This window comes from Lithobates pipiens, unplaced genomic scaffold (genome assembly GCF_037356315.1).
Source record: "Lithobates pipiens isolate NorthernLeopardFrog02 unplaced genomic scaffold, aLitPip1_a1.2 Scaffold_3, whole genome shotgun sequence".
NCBI lineage: Eukaryota > Metazoa > Chordata > Amphibia > Anura > Ranidae > Lithobates > Lithobates pipiens.
Genome location: NW_027507790.1, coordinates 129872239 through 129893032, shown reverse-complemented (window position 1 = coordinate 129893032; position 20794 = coordinate 129872239). Strand labels below are relative to the sequence as shown.

The 20794-nt window shown below is 44.9% G+C and overlaps 1 protein-coding gene across 2 annotated transcripts in view; it reads right to left on the bottom strand.

The window, feature by feature from the left end:
• Positions 1-416: 416 nt before the first annotated feature.
• The window catches only part of STARD4 (StAR related lipid transfer domain containing 4), a 41860-nt gene continuing 21482 nt past the window's right edge, over positions 417-20794 (bottom strand). For both annotated transcript variants that reach the window (XM_077462293.1, XM_077462294.1), the window contains exons 4-6: positions 13856-13982; positions 10762-10876; positions 417-6558 (exon numbers count right to left, since the gene is read on the bottom strand). In XM_077462293.1, the coding sequence (XP_077318419.1) occupies positions 6329-6558; positions 10762-10876; positions 13856-13982 (472 nt within the window). In that variant the 3' untranslated portion in view covers positions 417-6328. The remainder of the gene's footprint in view (positions 6559-10761; positions 10877-13855; positions 13983-20794) is intronic.

Genomic DNA, 20794 nt, shown 5'->3' with positions numbered 1-20794 from the left:
CTGTTTTCCTTGCTGGGGAGGAAGCTGCATCTAAGCACCTGAAGTGCAAAAACCTCCCTGCCTCTGCTTCATTCATTATGTGGATGTGGACTTTCTGTCTCTCCTAATGCTTTTTTAATATTTCTGCAGCAGTCATCAGATCATCATCCAGGCTGGCAGATATGACATAAGGAAACAAACCCTGCCTCTTCCAAGATGGTTGCTTCCACACAGAGTCACAGTGCAGAACAAATCAGGAATGGGGGAAAAGATCATCTGCAGGGAGCCTATAGGCAACACTGGTTACTAGTACTTTGCCCTCAGTTTGTCTTTTTATGGGCACAACTTCCAGAGTTCAGATCTTAAAATGTGTCTACAGATAATTACAATTGTACAAACTGTTATCACAAAAGAGGAGACAGAAAGAAACAATGAAATTAATTTAATCTTACTATAGTATGCTCATTTATTGAGTAAAAGGCATGATAAAATACAAGTATTACATTTAGATAACAATAGGATTAAATTAAATAGATAAATTATAGCACAATTTAATACACGATAAAAACATTTTTTATGGCTATATATTGATATACAATAACTCTGAGCAAGCTCATTAAGATAAAAAAAAACAAGTAACTGCACACAAAGCATAATAGATAAAAAAAAGCCTCTTGTAATCCTAAGCACAGCAGGATTCAGACTGGGAGACAGAGGGTCGGCTTTCTGTGCCAAACAGGTTCTACTGCTGTGTAGTGTACTGCTTGTGCAGTGTTGTCAAACTAATCCTCTGAACAGGAAGGGAGAAGAGAGAGATAACCTCGGTGTGCTTTTGCTTCATTGATGTCCAGTCAGCGAACTGGAGTGCCTTGGGCCTGACTGTATTGCTTAACCACAGTGTAGTTCACAGTAAGGACCAGGGCCCGGCTATCTGGCAGGGGTGCCTGGCTCACAACACTGGCTGCTGGGGGGGGGGGGGGGCACATCTTATATATAACAGTCTGTACACTTTTGGAAAGATCTTACTACTGATAGTAACACAATTAACAAGCAGATTCCCATAAGAGCATGCAGAGGAATGACACCTAAAGGAGCCTCCCTGATAATACCGCATTGTGATTAAGGTAGCAAAGCTCTTTTCTGGATTCGTCCCCACATGCAAAAGTTTCATATATATATTTATCTACATACAACACACTTAGGCCTGATTCACACCTATGCAGTTTGAGTGCTTTTTGCATTTTGCAGATTTGCACTACAGAATGTGTTCCATAGGAAACCATGTTAAATGGACTGTACTGCAAATCTGCAAAATGCAAAAAGCACTAAAAATGCATAGGTGTGATTCCAGCCTTAAACTGCAAGTCAACTTGAAACAAGTGGTCTCACACAGAAACCAGCACTGGAACACCACTGGTAAAGACTTAACAGTTTTTTTATGGTAATATTGCTATTTAACTTGCCTTAGGGCCCATTTACACTAGGAACTGCACATGATCACGCTGCATGTTCCTGGGTGATCTACATGCAGTGTAATTTCAGCTCATTCAATTTGAATGGGCTGAAATCGCACCACACAGAAAGTAGTGCATGCACTACGTTTGCAAACACGCTGACACCGAATCACGTGGTACATTTGTACCATACAATCCAGTGTGGGCGAATGCACTGCATTTGTAACCTGCATTTTGGACATCATTAACTTTGCACTAACACCCACTGCATATCGTAAGGGCAGTGCGATTTGAACGCGGTTCGGGAAACCAGCACGGAACGCGGGTTTTCTACATGGCATTCTACTGTGAACGGGCCCTTACAGTACTTGTATCATAAATTAGCAACATGTAAAATAATCTCTGAGATTTGTAAAATTGCAGTTGAATATGAGGTAAAATTGATGGCTTAAAAAAAAAAATTAAAATAGGCATAACAAAAATAACATTCTCCCTACCTACCCTGACCATCTTGGTTTCTACCTTAGCTGTAAAAGAAGTGTTCCAACACTTACTTTTGAAACAGAAAGCGGAGAGGGGATGTGACAAGTTTCCATCAGCGTTGCAAGCACCCTACTTAGCAAAGGTCATGTGACCAGCGTAAGAAGTGCTAAAAGCTCTCAACTTATCAGAGGTCATGTGACCAGCGTTAGAAGTACTGCACGCTCCCAAATTAGCAAAGGTCATTTGACCAGCGTCAGAAGTGCTGAAAGCTCCCAACTTAGCAAAGATCATGTGGCAAAGTTTCATTAGTTCTGCAGGCACCCTACTTAGCAGAGGTCATGTGACCAGCATCAGAAATGCTGCAAGCTCCCAACTTAGCAAAGGTCATGGGACCAGCGTCAGAAGTGCTGCAAGCTCCCAACTCAGCAGAGGTCATGTGATCAGTGTTAGAAGTACTGCAAGCTCCCAACTTAGCAAAGGTCATGTGGCCAGTGTCATTGGTGCTGCAGGCACCCTACTTAGCAGAGGTCATGTGACCAGCGTCAGAAATGCGAAAAGCTCCCAACTTAGAGGTCATGTGACCAGCGTCAGAGGTACTGCATGCTCCCAAATTAGCAAAGGTCATGTGACCAACATCAGCAGTGCTGAAAGCTCCCAACTTAGCAGAGGTCATGGTGACCAGCGTCAGAAGTGCTGCAAGCCCCCAAGTTAGCAAAGGTCATGTGGCCAGTGTCATAAGTTCTGCAGGCCCCCCACTTAGCAGAGGTCACATCAGTGCTGCAGGCTCTCTACTTAGCAAAGGTCTCATGTGACCAGGGTCCATCAGTGCTACAGGCAGCGTAATTAGCAAAGGTCATGAGAACAGTGTCCAATAGATGGAGTACTTGTCAAAGACAGTATTTTGGCGCTTCTTTTTCCATGTATGGTGGTGGTGTGGAGTAGGGGGGTTGCTTTTAGTTATGGCTGCTTTACTAATTAAATAAAAAAAAATGTAAGAAAGTAAATATAAAATATCAGATACTACAGTAGCTAACACTGAGTAAAATGCTTACAGCATCAAACTGGAGGAATGTAAACATTTGAAAGCATAATGAGTTGATAGAAAAAATGTTGGGAATAAAACACATCTAAACATCTAAAACAAACATTTAATCTATGCAGCTTTCCATTTCTTAGACGAGGTGTCGACATGATCTGCTTTTCTGATTTGAACTACAAACACCTCCCTCTCTCCTCATCTCCATTACATAGACAGGAGGTGTCCTGTAGTTCACAGAAGATAGCTGATAAGGCTGATAGGACTGTTTGATATTTTAGTTCAGTGCACAGGAAGATAGAAGAAGACAAGATTTCTGCAGAAAATGTACACTGCATCTAAGGACTGATAAACTGCAATGCATTACAATTCTATTCTTAAATATCAGTTATGTAAAATTATTTATAAAGCATACCAAGCATATAAACAATGACAGTAGCAATTTTAAGTAGTAGACCAGTGTTCATGAGTATGCATTCTTTGTTTATGCTAAGCATTAAAATTCACAAGTGATCCTCGCAACAACTAACCCCTGAGCTTTCAGAAATTGACTTGTCAATGCTCACTGACTGACACTTTGGTGAGCAGCAGGTAGTGGCGGGACAAGATCCTCTGACACCTAAGGCTATGGTGCCAAAAAGCAACAGCCCAAGCTTTACAAAAAAATGTAAGCAATAAAAAAAAAAGCTAAGGGAAGGGAAAAGGAGTTAACAAACATAATAAATTTTAACTAAAATGTTAACTTCAAATCTTAGGTAAAAAACAGAAATGCCACATACACACGATTGGAATTATTGTCGGAAAAAGGTCTGATGGTTTTCCCAACAGGAATTCCGATGGAATGCATACACATGGTCACACCAAATTCCGACTGTCAAGAACACGGTGACGTACAACATGTACGACGGGACTAGAAAAAGGAAGTTCAATAGCCAGTAGCCAAAAGCTTCCGTCTCGTAGTTGAATCTGACCATGCGTGAGTTTTTGCACGTCGGAATTGCATACACACGATCAGAATTTCCGATAGAAAGTTTTTCCTTTGGGAAAATTGAGAACATGCTCTCAAATTTTTGCTGGCGGGAATTCGGCCAGCTAAATTCCGATTGAGCATACACACGGTCGCATTTTCCGATGAAAAGCTCTCATCTGTCTTTTGCTGGCTGAAATTCCGTTCATGTATACGTGGCATAGGGGTTACCTATTTTCTTTAATCTGGAGCTACAAACACAAATTTAAAGTTTACATGCAAATGATTTTAAAAAATCGGTTAAAAAAAGTAACTGTAATTAATAAAAATGTAATTAGCTTCCATTCATGAATAAGCAGGATCTGAGCTGTCTCACTTGAAGATTACACAGGGAGAACGCACCTTCATGACAGCTGGACATTGTGCTTTGTTTATTAGCGTCACACAGAGCTCCGGATACAGAGCAGGCAGCTGTAACACTGATCTCCATGGATGTGAATGTAAAGATCTCCATGTGTAATTTGCAGGACTGGGCTGTCATTTGACAGCTCAGTCCTTTACAGTACAGGGCTATGCAAGGGCAGGAGAGACTCTTGCTTCAGCTGTGATCCACATGGCATCCAAGGGGGGTGCCCCTCTTGCCTAGGCTCAGCCTTGCCAACAGGTACATCTCACAATCTGTTAAGGTGTCTAGCAACTACCAAAGGGCCATTGAGCATTAACATAAATGTTATATATACTGTATATAACTGTTACATGAAGAACTGTTTATACTTTTCTGAAAACCCCAAGGGCAAGAAGAGGGATGGGTGAAGCGAAAACCACTGTTGAGTGTGTGGCCTTGAACCTGTTGTATCACTGTGGAATTTTAGGAATAACAATCACCAGGCTTGACTAATATAAATAAAGCACTCACGAGGACTGGCTGTCCATCTTATAAAATCACAAGGCCAAAAATAGCTATCTGCATTTTCAAATTTTAAAACTGACCATGTAGTCAGATCTGAATGCATTATTGTATACTGCATATCCTTGTTATTTTAGATTGACAGTAATATCACTGGAATTTCAAGTAATGTATTTAGTACTATATATTTAGCTAGGTGTGCAAAGCAGCATGTGCAACTATAAAAATACATTTCAGCTAGCTAAACAAAAATAGTATATACCATTAAATATATATGTATATATGTTTCTTTACCTAAATATAACTTGCTATTTTTAAGACCTAATATAAGATAAAATCTAAAAACACAAACACCAAAGGGAGTGTATGAGGCTAGTATTGAGCGGTGTGGTGTATGAGGTACAAATTGAGGCTGGTGTAAATAGTGTGTAAAGAGCTGCCTGGTGTAAATGGTGTGTGTACTGTACATCTCTCTGGTGTATGAGGTGTGCAAAGAGCTGCCTGTTGTAAAGGGTGTGTATACTGTACATCTGTCTGGTGTATGAGGTAAAAATTTAAATAACCTGGTGTAAATGGAGTATAAAGGGTTGCCTGGTGTAAAGGGTGTGTATACTGTACATCTGTCTGGTGTATGAGGTACAAATTGAGATAACCTGGTGTAAATGGAGTGTAAAGGGCTGCCTGGTATAAAGGGTGTGTATACTGTACATCTGTCTGGTGTATGAGTTACAAATTGAGATAACCTGGTGTAAATGGAGTGTAAAGGGCTGCCTTGTGTAAAGGGTGTGTATACTGCACATCTGTCTGGTGTATGAGGTACAAATTGAGATAACCTGGTGCAAATGGCGTGTAAAGGGCTGCCTGGTGTAAAGGGTGTGTATACTGCACATCTGTCTGGTGTATGAGGTACAAATTGAGATAACCTGGTGTAAATGGCATGTAAAGAGCTCCCTAGTGTAAATGGTGTGATACTCTAACTCTGTCTGGTGTATGAGGTGTGCAGAGAGCTGCCTGGTGTAAATGGTGTGTATAGAGCTGCCTGGTATATGAAGTGTGTATGGAGACAGCCTGGTGTAAATTGTGTGTGTTGAACAGCCTGCTGTATGAGATTTGTATTGAGCAGTCTGGGGTATGACATGTGTATAGAGCAGCTTTACCTGCAGTGCAGTCATAAAACGCACCAAGAACCACAGCACATAATGGAAGTCTATGGCATCAAAAACGTTGCGGCTAAACGCAGTGGGACAGTGTGAAGCTGCCCTATAGTGTTTGAGGTGTGTGTATAGAGTTGCCCAGCATATGAAGTCTGTATTGGGCAGTCAGGTATATGAGGTGTGTATACAGTTGCTGTAAGTCAGATATGAACATGGACTGCAGGCCTCATTCCTGTGAGCACCAAGCAGCAGGAAAACATTGTTCTATTACTGTATGTGACTGAACATTTACAGAAACAACTGTCTGCAAAAGGCCTTGTTACTTGTTATAGTCTCATAAGGAAAACTCTACGACTTCTTTAAAGCTTTCCTGAGGTCACTATAGAAATTTACAAGGGAACCCGCCATAGCAAAGTCAACAGTGCTCTGTGGAAGCATCCCCCTCAGATCGGTCTGTATGTAACCCGTCAGAAAGCTGTGCTCCGGGCAGCTCTGTAGAGGCACACAAAACCAGCCACAAGGGTGATTAAAGCCACGGACACAATGTGGATGGCTATTTTCATGTTCAATGCTGACACCTATGTGAGAGAACAAACAAAAACAATGGATGAGACTACAAATCATTACGTTTTCATAACCCTGTTTTCACGGATGTATTATCTGAGAAGAAAAGTATGCATGCAATGTTTATTTTCATATATGAGGTCAGTCTTCACCAAGGTGCCTCTAAGCTTTAAACAAACTGTCACCCATCAAAATGTGCTGAATTCACAGACTCAATCTGTATTCGTCTCCATGCTAAACTTGCGCCTGTTGTTCCCTCAGCTGGAGTACACAAGACTAATATGGAAATGGAATAAGTCAAAGTTCAACAAAGTAATCTACAAGTACAGGGCTAACATTTCTGTGAGGGAATGTAAGGCATGCAGAAGACACCAGAGTCGTCCTACTGAAAATAATGGATTATGCTCATTTTAAAATGGCAACCATGCTAAGCAAACATATAGAAAGGAGTCTACATTTATCTTTGCAGATTCTTTCTTCATCATTGTAATAATTTGAAGAAAATCATTGGTAATAAAGCTTTGAGCTGTAGCAAAACAATACTGAAATCAATACTTCCTCCAAAAAAGCAAAACACTGAATGAGCCTTTTTTTTTCATTAGCTACTTGATAATTATTAGCTCTTCATAGCTGCCAAGCTATTCCCATGAGCAGAGATTGGTTGAATACTGCTCATCAAGTGAGCACCGAGCCCGCTCAGGGTCTCCTATTCATCAATACTGCAGAGTAGATCTGAATCAGTGCCCTTCAGCAGATGAATAGCTCCATAGGGGCCACAGATTAGTAGGATTAGTCTTTTATATGGCAACTACTGTGTATTTTCAGTGATCAGACATTTAAAATGATTAATATTATTAAAGTGATGCTAAAGTCTTGTTTTTTTTTGTTTCAAAATAACAAACCTGTTATACTTACCTGATCTATGCAGTTGGTTTTGCACAGAGCAGAACAGATCCTCCTCTTCTCAGGTCCCTCTTCTGTGCTCCTGGCCCCTCGCTCCTGTTGAGTGCCCCCACAGCAAGCGGCTTGCTATGGGGGCACCCAAGCTGCGGCTCCGTGTGTCAATTCAGACATAGAGCAGTGGCCCAGGCCCATCTCCTCTCTCTCCTCATAGAATGCATTAAGTTAAAACAAAAGTCTGCCTTTACAACTACTTTAATTGGTTCCCGACCGGCTCATGTCTCTATGCTGCGGCACAATGCCACCTCTGCGCAAAATCCCATACCTGTACGGGGCGCGCTCTCGCCGACAGCACGCTCAAGACCATCGGATTCATTTCTGAACCGATCAATCTTCAGGTCCAGGCCAATGATTTCTGGCCTGGACCTGCTGATCGGTTCTGGTGAATGAAATGCTGTAAGTGTAAACACAGGCGGGGAAGTGATGTCATCTCCCCTCGTGGAACTCTTTTCGGTTCCAGAGAGAGGAGAGAGGACATCTAACTGTAAGTTGCACCAACACTACACTAACACCAGTACATGTAGGCACACTTGTCACCCCCAGATCATCCCCCAATCGCCCCCCCCCCCCCTTTAACCCCTTCATTACCTGTCACAATGTCACCAAGTGCAGTTTTCAGATTTTTCACTGATCACTGTACTAGTGTAATTTGTAATACTAATCAGCGTTGGGGTAGTTAGTAGTAGGCCCAGGTAGGTCTAGGGTACCCCCCTAATAAAGGTTTAACCCCTTCATCACCCCCAGTTAACCCTTTCACCCCCTGTCACCAGTGTCACTAGTATAGTGTACAGATCTATATTCTGAAATAAAGGTTTAACCCCCTGATCACTCAGCGGGTGACATCAGTTAGGTTTTAGCGTCAAATAGGGTCGCCATCAGCCCCAGGCAGTGTCAGATAGATAGATAGCGTCAAGCAGAGTTAGCGAGTAGCATTAACACCCACGCAAGCACCATACACCTCCCTTGGTAGTATAGTGTTTGAGCGGATCAATATCTTTGATCTGATCATATCTATACTAGTGTCCCCAATAGTTTAGGGTTCCCAAAAAGCAGTGTTAGCTGAATCAGCCCAGATACCTGCTAGCACCTGCATTTAGCCCCTCCGGCCAGCACAGCCCAGCCTAGCCAAGTGCAGTATCAATTGATTACTGTCACTTACAAAAGACATAACTGCAGCATTCGCAGAGTCAAACCTGATCCCTGCGAACGCTAATGCCGCGTACACACAACCGTTTTTTCCATCAGAATAAACTCTGACGGTCTTTCCGACAGAGTTCAGACGGAGTTCCGCTGAAACGGATTTGCCTACACACAATCACACCAAATTCCGTTCGTTTAGAACACAATGATGTACGGATGGGACTAGAATAAGGAAGTTCAATAGCCAGTAGCCAATAGCTGCCCTTGTATCGTTTTCGGTCAGTCGGAATAGCATACAGACGAATGATTTTCCAGATAGGAATTGATTTTGTTGGAAAGATTTAAAACATGTTCTATTTCTAGGTCCGTCAGAATTTTTGAAAAAAAAAAAAGCCCACACACGATGGGAATATCCGATGAAATGATTCCATCTGACCTTTTCTGAGGGAAAGTCCGGTCGTGTGTGCGCGGCATAACAGTTTTTTTGGTAGCAATTGAAGCAGGCTCTGACAATCAGGTGCTCTTTTTGCCTGTGAGTTGCACTAGTTGTACCAGTAAACAGGGAGCACTAGTAAAGATTGTGTGGGACTTGGTGTCACCCTTATTCGGAAAGGAGTACGACTTGTGTGCCACTTTTATTCACTCGTTTGATCATGGAATTGGCGCGTGTGGCACTGTGCGATTTAATCACAGAGGCTTGCCCCAGCGGCTTGTAGATTCCCATATTAGACTGGGGGAGAGAGCCTGCTTGAAGTGTAATGATTTGCTTGCAGTGAAGTGGAGGGATAATCACAGACACGAAAGTCCAAATTCCTACGGTGACTGGTGTTGTGGAGAAACCCCTCTGTGTCAACTAATACAATCTTAATTTGGGAGGGGTGGACCTCAACAACCAGTTGATGGCTCTGTACTTAATTGGCCTTAAGGCCAGACGCTGGTACAAAAAAGTATCTGTATAATTTTTCTAATTGGCCCTGCTGAACGCTTATGCGCTGTACAAAGCGTCAGGATGATCTGGATCCTTCCTTAAATTCTAGAAGAGATCATCACAGCCCTTGTGTCTCCAGACAGTGCTGTGCCCCAACTTCCCAATCCAAATGCAGTGAGCCGGCTGCATGGGAGGCATTTTCTGTATGTCCTCCCTGGTACCCCTACCAATCAATCACCCCAAAGAAGATGTTGTGTCTGTAGCAAGCGCGGATATAGTAATATAATAATCCTAATGGCACGCAGCCCGCACTGGAAATTGGTTCCCGTGTGAGCTGCGATTTCAAACATAGTGCAGGAACTTCTTTCCTGCGTGTCGCTGGGCACAGTGGCCATTTCAAACGAATGGCCTAATAGTAGCAACTGATCATTAAAGCAGTTGTATAGTCAAAGTTTTGACTTTGAACCTACAGTTAAGCCTATAATAAGGCTTACCTGTAGGTAAAAAGAATACGGTACGGTTTAGGAGATATTCCCATCGCAATGAGTGCTGACTTCAGCAGCGCATGCGCACAGGGGATTCTCAGCTGAAAGTCCAGCAGACGCCAGACTTTGCCAGCAAGAAAACTCCCGCGCACATGCACGGGAGTGATGACATCACGGCTCCGGCCACTCACAGCGCATACTAGCTCATTATGCCTTTACCCTTACAGGTGTAAAAAAAAAAAAAAAAGTCAGCGGGTTTACCCCCGCTTTAATAGCATCAATATATTACCAGTGGAAGCTAATTTGAAGTTCTTTGTTTTTCATCAAGTATACAATCCAAACAAGAGACTCATTACATCTTATCTTTTTGAAACTGAAACATGATATGCAAATTGTAAAATGTTACTCAAAGTAAAAGCTGTGAGATGCATATCATTTCCTACTGAAACAATGTAAAAAAAGCATAGATGGTAAAATATCTGTTTATCATGAGGGAAAGTCTCCCTGGCTGTATAACTCAATTTCTGGTACTTTGAAGGGAATGAAGGGAATACGAAAATGGAAAGGAGGGTTAAAACAAGGAAGTAAAACTAAAGGGTCTCAGAATCCTAAAGGTAAGGGCAGTTACTGTAAATCTGTGATGGTCAGGTGTCAACAATATTTGGTCATACAGCATACAATAATAATAAAATTTAAAAAAGTACCGCAGGTTAAAAGTCCATTTTCGTAGCTGGTGGTGTAGGAGAAGTCAATGAACTCTCTTGGAGAAATAATGTTCAGGAGTTGCCCAGCAGTCGTGTATTGCATCACGCAGCAACTCTGCCAACCAAGGCAAAATAACGGTGAGATATTGGTGAATGGTACCTTATAACGTCCCCAATCATTGGCCCAGATTCTCGTTTTCCTTTTAGCTGTCATTCTCTAGCCATAGATAAAATCTTGATTGTCCCTATGGTTACTGAAAAATAACTGATAAGTAGAAGAGGCAGATTTTCATCATAGATAAGATAACTAGTAAGAAAGCAGCAGGAGATGCTTAAGCTGGACACAGACAATAAATAATGGTCTTTGATGCAGAAAATATTGGTTGGAAACAGTCACTATATACCCCAGATAGAGATTTCAAGGGGATTATCTTGAATAATTTCTCCCAGTTGACAATGATGTTCTCCTAAATAACCTGTAGGAAGTGCTGTGTAGGTACATTCCACTCTGTTCCATAGATGCATACGCTGTTTTAATAACCTTTAGACCTCTTTCACACTTCAGCACCCGGCCGTTAGTGCTAGAGAACCACAAATTTTTTCGGTGCTTTAGCTCTGTTTTAGATGTACTTTTGCAGTGCTTTTCAGCCGCTAGCATGGCAGTTTTTACCTTAAAAACAAGGTTAAAAGTCCAGTTTTGCAGTGCTTTCAAAGTCGCTTTCAAATTGTTGCCCATTCATTGCAATGGGCAGGGTGTTTTATAGCGCTCCCAACCTGCCCCAAAGATGCTGCTTGCAAGACTTTTCGTAAAGTCCCCCAAGAGCACCACCCCAGTGTGAAAAGACGCACTGCAATCAATGGGAGGTGGTTTTCCGGTGCTTTTCAAAAGCCCCAGTGTGAAAGGGGTCTTACTGTCTACGAGCAGGAGATGACAAAATGGCCCCTCTTTTGCTTACCAACTTGCCAACCAGCCACCGTCATTATACTGTGGCAGGTTGGCTCATTCACGCAAATCGCTGTAGGTGTACGTTAGAGCCATAACAGGCAAGGGACCCGATGCTTGTGGCATGTGGCTGTGATGATTAGGAACAGCGATCTCTCTCCTCCTTCAGTCAGTCCCCTCCCCACACAGTTAGAAACACCTCCCAGGGAACACAGTTTACCCCTTCATCGCCCCCTAGTGTAACCCCTTCCCTGCCAGTGACATTTACACAGTAATCAGTGCATTTTTATAGCACTTATCGCTGTATAATTGTCAATGGTCCCAAAAAAGTGTCAAAAGTGTCCGCTGCCACATCACAGTCCTGCTAAAAATTGCAGATCACCGCCACTACTACTAATAATAATAATAATAATAACGATGCCATAAATCTATCCCCTATTTTGTAGACGCTATAACTTTTGCGCAAACCAATCAATATATGCTTATTGCGATTTTTTTAAATCAAAAATATGTAGAAAAATACACATTGGCCTAACTGATGAAGAAATGTATTTAATTTTTTTGGGATATTTATTATAGCAAAAAGTAAAAAATTATTTATTTTTTTCAAAATTGTCGCTCTTTCTTTGTTCTTTTTGCTCAAAAAATAGAAACCGCAGAGATGACCAAATATCACCAAAAGAAAGCTCTATTTGTGGGGGAAAAAAACCCATACATTTTGTTTGGGTACAGCATCGTCGCATGACCGCGCAATTTGCATGTAAAGCAATGCAGTGCCGTATCGCAAAAAATGGCCTGGTCATTAAGGGGGAAAATCTTCCGGTCTGCAAGTGGTTAAAGCGACATTACAGTCTAATTTTTTCAGAAAACAGATACAAATAACATTACTTTTGTTAAATTTTTTCCAATAAATTCACTCATTTGAATTTACTTGGAAAGTTTATTTATTTCTCTGGCTATGTTGACACATTCCCAGTTCTATATCTGCCCACTGTGCTCAGGACCTATGGAGTCTTGTACGAGTCTCCTGTACCTGCACAATCCTGCCCTGTACTCTACATGCAGCTAATGTAAGCACCACACACACACAGGCAGTGCAAGACACACAGCAAAAGCTGTCAATCACCGCTGCAGAAGAGGAGGAGAGGTTTGGCATTTGGTGTCTGCACGGCACTTGCAGCAGCTGCTTGTAGGGAGGAAGCATGCATATACAGGAGACTTTTACAGGTTCTCTATAGGTCCCAGAGCACAATGGGCAGATATAGAACTCTCCATAGTTTGTGAGGCACAGTGTGTGGACATTGAATGGGAAGTGTGTCAGCGCAGCTGGGGACAACCTTGAAAAGTACACTCCAGGACTGGAAATTTTTTGAAAAAAGATAATACATGTAGGTTAAGGTTATTTTCTATCAGTTTTATTAAAAAATATAGACTTTAATGTCACATTATAAAACTGGAGCCGCTGCGTGTTCTAGTGTGAACCCAACCTTAGATAGATTTCTCTGGACAGGTGTCTGCATTGGACAATTTCCTTATACCTATTGTTCTGGGGACAACTTTTGGATTTCCCCCTCCATTTCCTGGGCAATGGTTACCAGTACAAACAAAGGAGTGAATCTCCCCAGTGGGGACAAAGACAACATTAAATTTTTAAAAGAGAAGTTGGGGGTTTAAAAAAAACAAACATTATACTCAACCTAGGTGGATGCAGCATTGATCCGATTCTCCTTTAACAAAGGGTCTAAACAACGGGTCTCAAACTGGTGGCCCTCCAGCTGCTGGGAAACTACAAATCTCATTAGGCATTGCAAGGCTGACAGTTATAAGCATGACTCCCTCAGGCAGAGGCATGATGGGACTTGTAGTTTCGCAACAGCTGGAGGGCCACCAGTTTGAGACCCCTGGTCTAAACCCTTCTCCATTCTATCCAAAACTAAAAAAAGCCCAGAGATACATTTTAAAATTGATCTCTGCTGTGCACTAATCACAAACATTGGGTGGGGTGTTATTTGTTTAAACCAGCAACGTATTTTTGGATTTTCTAATTCCATTTATGCTGTTCTTGTAAAACTGTTGAGAGCTTTTTTGGAAGATCAAAAATGACTAAATCTATTTTAAAATAGAAAAAAATCCCAACCTAAAAACACTGACCTGTTCTAGATCCTTGATTATTTCCATTGTAGTCATTAAGCTGTCCCACTGCAGCCTGTATGGTCCGGGTCGGATATAGTCAACAATTTTGTTTGTAACATCTTGCACAACACCTTCAATCTTGTAGCTTTAGAAAATAAGATAGAAAATAAGAGGAAAACATTTCACAAAGTCCAAAAAAGTATGAAAAAATTGTATTTTACACATTGGAAAAGGTAGAACCAAATACTGTATGTATAATGGAATTTTGCTGATCTGGCATCAAAGAGCGTGCAGGATTATTAAAAAATATATAGAATTATTATACATGCAAAATACATAAATATGTGCACTTTTCTTTCCTGATAATCAGATTTGTTGGTGCTTAATTCATTTGCCAAGGAACTCCCACTCCCAGGCCAAGTAACTCATAATTACTACAGCTGGCCCCACTGATCAAAATTTGACCAGTTCAGCAGGGTCTGGCTGAATTTCAATCAGTGTGTCCGTTCCTGTAAGACAGAAGTCAGTTGTTTGGTTGACCTCTTTTAAGGCTGGATTCGCACCGCACTGCAGTGCAAATCACATCCGATCTCTGTAGCAATGCGAGTTCAGCCATACAGATAGTATGGCTGAATTTGCATCGCACCCGCTGCAAACTCGCACGGGACCCTTTTTTTGGTCCGCAGCAGAATCGGATCGCATGGGTGTTCACACCATGCGATCTGATTCCTGTCCGAGTTTGCAGATCGCACTGCGATATGCGGACTGATCTGGGGGTGTCATTAAGATTTCATTGACACTCCCAGCAGTCCGCATAGGGCAGTGTGAACTGCCGGCGGGAGGCATGCGATGCGGGAAAACGCAGCGGATTCGCGGCGTTCCCGCATCGCTACGGTGTGAACCTAGCCTTAAGAGACATATTGGAAAATGTTCCTTGATTGGCAGCTGTAACCAACTGGCTAATCAAAATCGGCTACAGCCCTTGATCAGTGTATTCTGACAACAGAGGGTACAGCTGTCAGAATGTATTATCACAGAGGGGGGATTCCTCTATCCACCTCATTGGTGTGAATATGGATAAACCAAAAAAAAATTACCGTAACAGTGTATGGCCAGATTTAGGGGTCTATTTATAAGTGTTTTTACCCAAGATTCACACATTTCTACTTAGATTCCATTGGAAGATGTGGAAATTATCAGTAACATATAGAGGCGCAGACATCCCCTAAATGTACTGTGAAGTGGCATTTAAAAAAGTATATTTATATGTGTCAAACACAGCGGTCCCTTTAATGCCGCGTACACACGATCAGACTATCCGGGGGACTTGGCCGTGTGTGGGCTCCGGCGGACTTTTTCCTTCCAAAAGTCTGGCGGACTTACAAAGAAGTTTTGACTCAAAATTGTCAATCCGCCCATCTGTGTGCTAGTCCGCCGGACTTTTGGAATGAATGGACTTGCCCACACACGGAGAAAAGTCAGTTCATTTTGAACGTGGCTCCAGGTAGCCGGACAAGACCCCGAAGTCGGAAGAAGACCCCCGGATGGATGCGACGACGACGAAGAAAGCCGGGCTCCTCCACTAGTAAAAGAGCTAGCAGAAGATAGCGGAGGAGTCTGGCGAGAAGACCCCCCCAAGAAGGAAGAAGACCACCAGAGCTGTCTAATAAATTATTTTAAAAACTTGTGTTGTGTTTTTTTATTTACACTTTTTTCACCGGGTGAATTGGTAGGGGTACAATGTACCCCATACTCATTCACATAGGGTGGGGGGGCTGGTATCTGGGCACCCCCTTATTAAAGGGGGCTCCCGGATTCCGATAACCCCCCGCCCGCAGACCCCGAAACCAGCGGCCAGGGTTGTCGGGAAGAGGCCCTTGTCCTCATCAACATGGGCACAAGGTGCTTTGGGGTGGGGGGGCGCAGGCCCCCCTTTCCCCAAGGCACCCCCCCATGTTGAGGGCACGTGGCCTGGTATGGCTCAGGAGGGGGGGAGCTCGCTCATCCCCACCCTCTTTGCCGGGCTGCGTGCTCAGATAAGGGTCTGCTATGGACTTTGGGGGGACCCCCACGCTGTTTTTTCGGCGTAGGGGTTCCCCTTTAAATCCATAACAGGGGACAGGGCCAGTGAGGTGTCAGTCTCGCCGATGGAGGTGGCAACATTGACTTCCTTTGCTAGTCCCGGCTACATGTCCATTCATTTCAAAAGTCCGGCGGACTCCCGCCATAGTCTGGCGTGTTGTCTGCTGGACCTAGCCCACCGGAAAAGTCCAGTCGTGTGTGGGCAGGTCCACTCATTCGGAAAGTCCAGCGGACCTCAGATGCAAAATCCGGTGGTTTGTCCACTGGATTAAGTCCGCCGGATAGTCCGTTCATGTGTACGCGGCATAAGGGGTTATGTCAGCAGAATCAAATACTGGTAACGGAAATTGGGCTTGCTATAGCTCAGGCATATCATCATCAGCTTCCAGATAAGGTACATGAAACAAAAGCAACAAGGAAGCTGATGATCATATGTATGGGCAGGCTGATTGTAAATAAATTGATCCATCGATTGACTTGAACATCTGTATCTGTCAGATTTTTCACTCCCTGCACCCACCTACCCTGCCAGCAGAACATAATAGCATTTCCAGAGGGTTCTCCCAACAACACAGTCAGTGTTTGGGAATTGGACTGCCTTAAAGTGATGGTTTTTTGTGATTGAGATTCATCATATCTTTTAAAGTGGTTGCCTTCACATCTCTGTTTTTGGTATCACACATAATTGAAACATAGTGGAAGGCTGAAGTATACTGAGTGTTAATCATTTGACAACTGTCACAGAGGCTGTGTGGATTAGCAAGTAGCACTGCATAACTTAAATACTGTATAGATGTACCTGATGACATATTTTGGGAGTTTTGTGTTATGTAGCAGCTAAATTGGGACATATAAGTGCACAAAGGGCCAAGTAGACACGTACAATCCTTGGAATTGCACTTAATATTTAAAGCGGAGTACCAGTCCTCCCAAACATTTTTTTTTAAAGACTGCCCTGTAATTGTCCAAACCCGTACATGAACATTTCTAACATGTCATATTTTTATCGCTTTTACTTTTTTAATAGTTTGTTACTCACAAATCTCAGCCATAGGCAGGTTCAATTTTAGCTGTGGGCATCTGAAGCCCTCCTGTGTTCATTTGCTGGATTTCTGTGCAGCTGGCTACCCAGCATGCACCTCCCGATCTCTGCATGCACAGTAATGCTGCTGTGCGACTCTCCTTCTTCCAATAACACGAGATTTCGCCAGTAGGTAATTCATAAGGGCTTCTGGGATACATGACGCTGCTATCCCAGGAACCCTTGCAAATCGCCTAGTGAAGGTACTTCTAAGTAGAAAGCTAAGGGGATACAATAGGGAGAAAGTTCAAAAAATGGGTGGAACTCCGCTTTAACTATCACACTAACTAACACTACACTCACTGCAATGTAGATTGTTTTTATTAACCCACATATAAAGTCAGCATCTTATTTCCCTAGATCTGCTATTTATCCTGCACATTTATCCTACTGAAAATAACCACAGTTTATGGGTTTTTTTTCACTGGATGCTTACTGTGAATGGCTCAGATTTGTGGCATGTTTAGCAAAATCCACACCGAAAATCCCCAGGGCAAGTATCTACTGATTCCTGCAGCTGACATTGACACTTTGTGTGCGTCCAGCTACGATCGCCAAAAGTAATCACTGGCTGTGCAAACAGTCATAAATAGCTTCAGCCACCTACAGCCTGTCATAACCATGTGCGACTTGGCAGCCGCAGCTATCCGCACTCAGCTGTCAATTCAAGCCGCAGGAATCAGTCGATGCTTGCTGCTGGGATTCACAATATGGATGAACACTAGTGATGCACCGAAATTTCGGCCACCGAAACATATCGGCCGAAAATGCCCTTTTCGGCAATTTGGCGAAAAAGAAAAACGGCCGATAATAGAGCCGAAAATGGGGCGTGGCCTGGGTGGGGGCGGGGCTCCGCCCCCCACCCCTGGTGACGCCCATCATGGGGGGTGTATAGCGCAGGAGAGCCACCTCCGCTGCCTGTTTGATCACATCCGCAGGATTGGACGGATGATCTGTCTATCAAAGTGCCCGGACAAGGGGGAGGGGCTGCGTGTGACGGCGCGCGGCCGGGAACACACAGCTATTGAAATGAAAGCTGTGATGTTCCCGGCGCTGTTATCAAACAGGCGGCGGAGGCGGCTCTCTTCCCTGCACACAGTGCACAGGCTGGCTGCAAAATGGCACACAGGCTGCAATGGGACACACTGGCTGCAATTGGCTGCAATGGGACACACTGGCTGCAATGGGGCCCACTGGCTGCAATTGGTTGCAATGGGGCACACTGGCTGCAATTGGCTGCAATGGGGCACACTGGCTGCAATTGGCTGCAATCGGGCACACTAGCTGCAATTGGCTGCAATGGGGCACACTGGCTGCAATTGGGCACACTGGCTGCAATTGGGCACACTGGCTGCAATTGGCTGCAATGGGGCACACTGACTGCAATGGGGCACACTGGCTGCAATGGGGGATGCCTCCTGTACCACGTCCTCTGACCATCTCCTGTACCATGTCCCCAGTCTGACCATCTTCTGTACCACGCCCCCAGTCTCTGACCATCTCCTGTACCACGTCCTCTGTCTCTGACCATCTCCTATACCGTGTCCCCAGTCTGACCATCTCCTGTACCGTGTCCCCAGTCTCTGACCACCTCCTGTACCGTGTCCCCAGTCTCTGACCATCTCCTGTACCGTGTCCCCAGTCTCTGACCATCTCCTGTACCATGTCCCCAGTCTGACCATCTTCTGTACCACGTCCCCAGTCTCTGACCATCTCCTGTACCACGTCCTCTGTCTCTGACCATCTCCTATACCGTGTCCCCAGTCTGACCATCTCCTGTACCGTGTCCCCAGTCTCTGACCACCTCCTGTACCGTGTCCCCAGTCTCTGACCACCTCCTGTACCATGTCCCCAGTCTCTGACCACCTCCTGTACCATGTCCCCAGTCTCTGACCATCTCCTGTACCGTGCCCCCAGTCTCTGACCATCTCCTGTACCGTGTCCCCAGTCTCTGACCATCTCCTGTACCGTGTCCCCAGTCTCTGACCATCTCCTGTACCGTGTCCCTAGTCTCTGACCACCTCCTGTACCATGCATGCAGTCTCTGACCACCTCCTGTACCATGCGTGCAGTCTCTGACCACCTCCTGTACCATGTCCCCAGTCTCTGACCATCTCCTGTACCATGTCCCCAGTCTCTGACCATCTCCTGTACCATGTCCCCAGTCTCTGACCATCTCCTGTACCATGTCCCCAGTCTCTGACCATCTCCTGTACCATGTCCCCAGTCTCTGACCATCTCCTGTACCATGTCCCCAGTCTCTGACCACCTCCTGTACCATGTCCCCAGTCTCTGACCACCTCCTGTACCATGTCCCCAGTCTCTGACCACCTCCTTTACCATGTCCCCAGTCTCTGACCACCTCCTGTACCATGTCCCCAGTCTCTGACCATCTCCTGTACCATGTCCTCAGTCTCTGACCATCTCCTGTACCATGTCCCCAGTCTCTGACCATCTCCTGTACCATGTCCCCAGTCTCTGACCACCTCCTGTACCATGTCCCCAGTCTCTGACCACCTCCTGTACCATGTCCCCAGTCTCTGACCACCTCCTGTACCATGTCCCCAGTCTCTGACCACCTCCTGTACCATGTCCCCAGTCTCTGACCACCTCCTGTACCATGTCCCCAGTCTCTGACCACCTCCTGTACCATGTCCCCAGTCTCTGACCACCTCCTGTACCATGTCCCCAGTCTCTGACCACCTCCTGTACCATGTCCCCAGTCTCTGACCACCTCCTGTACCATGCCCCCAGTCTCTGACCATCTCCTGTACCATGTCCCCAGTCTCTGACCATCTCCTGTACCATGTCCCCAGTCTCTGACCATCTCCTGTACCATGTCCCCAGTCTCTGACCATCTCCTGTACCATGTCCCCAGTCTCTGACCATCTCCTGTACCATGTCCCCAGTCTCTGACCACCTCCTGTACCATGTCCCCAGTCTCTGACCACCTCCTGTACCATGTCCCCAGTCTCTGACCACCTCCTTTACCATGTCCCCAGTCTCTGACCACCTCCTGTACCATGTCCCCAGTCTCTGACCATCTCCTGTACCATGTCCTCAGTCTCTGACCATCTCCTGTACCATGTCCCCAGTCTCTGACCATCTCCTGTACCATGTCCCCAGTCTCTGACCACCTCCTGTACCATGTCCCCAGTCTCTGACCACCTCCTGTACCATGTCCCCAGTCTCTGACCACCTCCTGTACCATGTCCCCAGTCTCTGACCACCTCCTGTACCATGTCCCCAGTCTCTGACCACCTCCTGTACCATGTCCCCAGTCTCTGACCACCTCCTGTACCATGTCCCCAGTCTCTGACCACCTCCTGTACCATGTCCCCAGTCTCTGACCACCTCCTGTACCATGTCCCCAGTCTCTGACCACCTCCTGTACCATGCCCCCAGTCTCTGACCATCTCCTGTACCATGTCCCCAGTCTCTGACCATCTCCTGTACCATGTCCCCAGTCTCTGACCATCTCCTGTACCATGTCCCCAGTCTCTGACCACCTCCTGTACCATGTCCCCAGTCTCTGACCACCTCCTGTACCATGTCCCCAGTCTCTGACCACCTCCTGTACCATGTCCCCAGTCTCTGACCACCTCCTGTACCATGTCCCCAGTCTCTGACCACCTCCTGTACCATGTCCCCAGTCTCTGACCACCTCCTGTACCATGTCCCCAGTTTCTGACCACCTCCTGTACCATGTCCCCAGTCTCTGACCACCTCCTGTACCATGTCCCCAGTTTCTGACCACCTCCTGTACCATGTCCCCAGTCTCTGACCACCTCCTG